This window comes from Microtus ochrogaster, unplaced genomic scaffold, assembly GCF_000317375.1.
Source record: "Microtus ochrogaster isolate Prairie Vole_2 unplaced genomic scaffold, MicOch1.0 UNK58, whole genome shotgun sequence".
Classification (NCBI taxonomy): domain Eukaryota; kingdom Metazoa; phylum Chordata; class Mammalia; order Rodentia; family Cricetidae; genus Microtus; species Microtus ochrogaster.
In genome coordinates, this window is record NW_004949156.1 from 2,091,376 (window position 1) to 2,096,058 (window position 4,683).

Genomic DNA, 4,683 nt, shown 5'->3' on the forward strand with positions numbered 1-4,683 from the left:
GAGCTGAAATGCTACATGCCTTAAGCCACATCCTGCGAGTCCTCCCTTTTTTGCTCTGGACTATATTATGCTACTTTTGTGCCTGGAAAAAATGTGAAACATGCCCCCCCCCAAGCAATGCTGAAGTATGCATGGGCAGCCTGTTTAGATTGGGTTTCATGGTCTTGTGCCTATCACTATTATAATCTCCAGTAATGTAATATTGAGGCTATGTGTATTCAGTATTTATTTTCTTCCAGAAGAGAAGCATGAGAGTTAGTGTTTTATCTTTGTATCTCCAGCATATACCATCAGCTTGGTATACTTCAGGTACACAGTAATGGGCCTGGGCAGTGAATGAATGAATGAATGAATTCATCATTTATTTTTGATATATCAACTGATAATTAAATTTTTTATAGTCTTCTCCTACTGTTTCTCATGACTTCTCTTTACAGGATGCTGTCAGAAGGGTATCTCAGTGGACTTGCCTACTGGAACGACATTCATTGGAACTGTGCATCTTATAATGAACCCGTCACTGGAGAACAAGGCAAGGAGACAAGTTCTGTTGCTGCTCTTTCCTATTCCTCTGTGAATGAAACACAGGTCCAAAGTGTTTATGTGAGCTGCAAATCCTCCAGCAAGTTCATCTCATCAGTGCACGCGAGAGGGAGTCAACACAGCAGAAGCCAGAGCAGAACAGTGCTGCAAACAAACCCCAACCCTGTATTTGAAAGTCCAACCTTGGCCACAGTTGACATTTGCAGAGAAGCCATCAGAGAGACCTATTTGGTTCCACCTTCTTGCAAAAGTATTTGCAAAAATTACAATGACTTACATATTGCGGGAGGACAGGTGATGGCCATTAACTCAGTAATGGCAGATTTCCCCTCAGAGAGCAGCTTTGAAGATGGCCCTTTGCTGAGGTCATCTGAGATTCCTTTGCCCATGGAGGACTCCATTTCCATTCAGCCCACTGAATTTCCCCTCAAACCCATTCAGCGGTACTCATCCTACTGGAGAATAACCAGCATCAAAGAGAAAAGCAGCCTGCAAATGCAGAAGCCTATTTCAAATGCAGTGCTCAACGAGTATCTGGAGCAGAAGGTGGTGGAGTTATATAAGCAATACATTATGGACAATGTGTTTCATGACAGTTCTCCTACCCAGATTCTGGCGTCAGAACCCATCATGACAAACGTGGACCAAATCAGTCTTCAAGTTTCTAGAGAGAAGAATCTGGACACCTCAAAAGTCAAGGACATAGTTATTAGCCACTTACTGCAGTTGGTCTCATCGGAGATCAGCACCCCTAGTCTCCATATTTCTCAGTATAGTAGTATAACACCATAGAGAAGATTCCTGTCAGTTCCTCTCGTTCCTATCAATCCCTAAGCAATACTGTATTCATTTATTCAGAGGATGTGAGCGAGGGAATAATGGAAGGGAATTAAGGGCTAGTGAAGGAGTGTTTGAGAAATCTCATACTACTCCCCATGCTGAAGGAATACAGGAAGAGGAACCATGAGGAATGGTCTCAAGGGCAGGTTTATACAGAAATAGAGTAAAAATGAAAATGATCACAGAGAGAAGGAAGGGGTTACAAGGCAGTTATAGGCGTACTGAAATGGGAAGATAAGCCCAATCAGGAACAAAAGGAAACACTACGGCTAAACTCTAAAGCCAGCGGGCTTCAGGATCAGGGAGTAAACATGTGTTTCACAGTCACATAAATTGTTCTAGGCTGTTTCTTCTAGAAAGAAATGAACTACAGGAAGGTTGTTAAATTTGGGTGGACTAACATTTTTCCAGGTATAAGCTTGTATCTTTTTTCTCTATTCTGTATCAGTAGGTCATTTAGGTCTATTCTTTGTAAATATTAAAGGTATACCAAATGAATTACAATTGTTTACTTTTTTTTTGCAACAAGGTTCAAATTAGTTCAGGCTGACTTTGCAATTGTTATATAGCCAATGATGTTGAATTTCTTATCCTCCTGCATCTATCTCACAAGTGCTGGTATTATAGGCATTTACCATCTCACATCTGGGTGTGTTTTTGGTTTTGAATGAAAAGGTACAGTCACAAGACAATGACGTAAATCCCCTAATTCTGTTTAGTGATAGAGATAGCATTTTCAGTGGAAAACCTTCCACTGTAAGCACTGAAACATTTTTTTTGCTGAGTATAATTTTCATGGTGCTGTAATGTTCAAAAGGAATCATGAATATTTTTTTCCATTTTTCTTTTCATATGTTCTTTTGACCTGGAGACAGAAAATGGTTTTCTCTATGCTCCATAAAAGACCTGGGGTTCCATAATATCAAGTTCTGTATATCTGTATACTAAAACAGTAGCTTCGTGTGTACATTACTGTCTTAATCTTCTTAATCTTTTATTCAGCTCAGGAGTTGGAAAACTATGACCTATCGGTCAAATCTAACTTTGATAGTTTTGAACTCTTGTGAGCTAAGGATGGATTTTCTCTTTCGTCCTTTCTTTCTTTCTTTCTTTCTTTCTTTCTTTCTTTCTTTCTTTCTTTCTTCTCTTTCTTTCTTTCTTTCCTCTCTCTCTCTCTCTCTCTCTCTCTCTCTGTCTCTCTCTCTCTCTCTTTTTTCCTCCTCCTCCTCCTCCTTCCTCTTCTTCCTCCCCCTCCTTCTTCTGGTAGGTTCTTTCTATTATGCAGCTCTGGTTGTCAAACTCACTATTGCTCTCTAACTTAGAGAGATCTTCCTGCCTGTGCCTCCCACATGCTGGCATTAAGAGTGTGTGCCAGTACACCACACTGGGCAGGTTTTATTATTTGTAATTTTTAATATGGTTTAAGAAGCAAAAATGCTTAAATAAAAATATTCTAGAGCAAGTAAAACTTAGATAAAATTCAAAATAGAAATTTAGTGCATATAAACTAAATTTTATTTTTTCATTTATTTCTGGCAGTACTGGGGATAGAATTCAAGGCCTTACGACAGACAAGTGCAGTAACACTGAGATACATCCCAAGCTGCCTACTTTCTTTCTTTCTTATTTTTTATTTACTTTGTATAGTCCGAGGCTGCTTCCATACAAGAATGGCAGAGTTGAAGGGACATGGCAGAGGCTGCATGGCACAACAATGACATACATACGCTTATGACCATCTGGATCTTTACAGAGACATTTGCCTGCCCTGTTCAACAACAGTATTTTGCCCATACGTGAGTCAGGTTTGCAGGGAAGCAGTCTCTCAAAGGATATGAAGGAGTATATTTATGGAGACTAGGTCTTGGGAACAACTTCTGTGAGAGAATAAGGGAAGAAAATACAGCAGAAGTTGCCAGGAAGAGTTAGGGTGGCTCTTCAAAACAGTTCCAAACTGAAACAAGAGAGCTGGCTTTGTAGTCAAGCATCTAGCCGCAGGGTTCATACTGTGAGCTGAGTGGTTCAGGGAGGCAGTTTTCAGACTGGAGGTCTCCAGCGAGTCTTCATCTGCCAAACAACAGGCAGCTATAGTGGGGGCCTCTGCTGTGGCAATGAAAATTTCACATTCAGAGAGAGGAGTTTGAGTCGAGCTATCTTTTTCCATATTTGTATGTGGAGAGAGAAAGAATGTATTTTTTCATAACATATGCTATCATGCAAGGAAATCTGATCTTTGAAACAGTTATTCAGAAATTTTGTTCACTAGTTTCAACAGAGTACCAACATTATAATTAATAATAACTAATTAATAATAATTAGTCATCACTATAATTAATTAATCATAATTAATATTATGCCTTAATTGCCTACTCTGTATCTATACCATGTTAAGCATTTTCATGAGTGATGTAATTCTCATAATAATCTAAGGGCAGAGAGACTTATCTCCTTAAAGATAAGCCAGGTAGGTTAAGGGTACTTTCATAATTTGTACCAAACCGCATGGTAGGTAGTAGGATTTAATTGGAATTTGTTAGTTGTTGTTGTTATTTTTGTTATGGAACCCAAGAGGGTCTTGAAGTCATGTTCCTAATCTATCGGTCTTCCCAGAGCTCAAGTTACAGGCCAGATGCACACTACTATGCCCAGCTAGAGGTCCTGGCTTTTAGCAACTACCATTTGCATTCTGCTGCTTTTATCTCAGTTTTTGCTCTTGTTCCTAGGCATGAAGGCCAGGCAGGGCCTCATACACACTAGGTAAGCACTCTACTAGAGTTTTATTCTCTCCCGATTTTATCTTTTATTTTTCACTTTGAGAAAGAGTCTGACCAGTTGCCCAGGCTCTACTTGAAGTTACTATGAAGTCAAGTTAGGCCTTTAACACAAGATTCTCCCGCCTCACTTCCCAAGTAGCTAGGGTTATAGGCCTGTGCCAGCAGCCCTGGCTGTTCTTTCTTGCACATCTCTTTAAAGTCTTCTACTTCTAGAGGAGCCAACCAATTAATCTGATAGCACTTAGGTTCATTCTTTCCCTTCTGTATTTTGTTTATAACGTCTTTTCCCCAGAACATAAGCTTTAGTCTATTCATGTTTCCCTACATTCCAAATCCTCCCTGGACATAGTATAGAAGTAATCTTTGAGGAGTGGATGCCTATGTTTGGATAATCTCGGATACTGCATCTGCTGATCAAAATCTTAGACAATGAATATGACAATCAGATAACTATGGCTAGAAAATACGATATTGATGTTTCCTCCCCATGAAGTAAACTAATTGAATAAATGGGCTCATCAGCAGG

The 4,683-nt window shown here is 39.5% G+C and overlaps 1 protein-coding gene across 1 annotated transcript; it reads left to right on the plus strand.

The window, feature by feature from the left end:
- Positions 1-438: 438 nt before the first annotated feature.
- CUNHXorf21 (chromosome unknown CXorf21 homolog) lies at positions 439-1,506 on the plus strand. The gene has a single exon (XM_005369740.2). It carries the CDS (start codon positions 439-441, stop codon positions 1,333-1,335), a length of 897 nt encoding a protein of 298 aa, XP_005369797.1. The 3' UTR covers positions 1,336-1,506.
- The last annotated feature ends 3,177 nt before the right edge of the window (positions 1,507-4,683 follow it).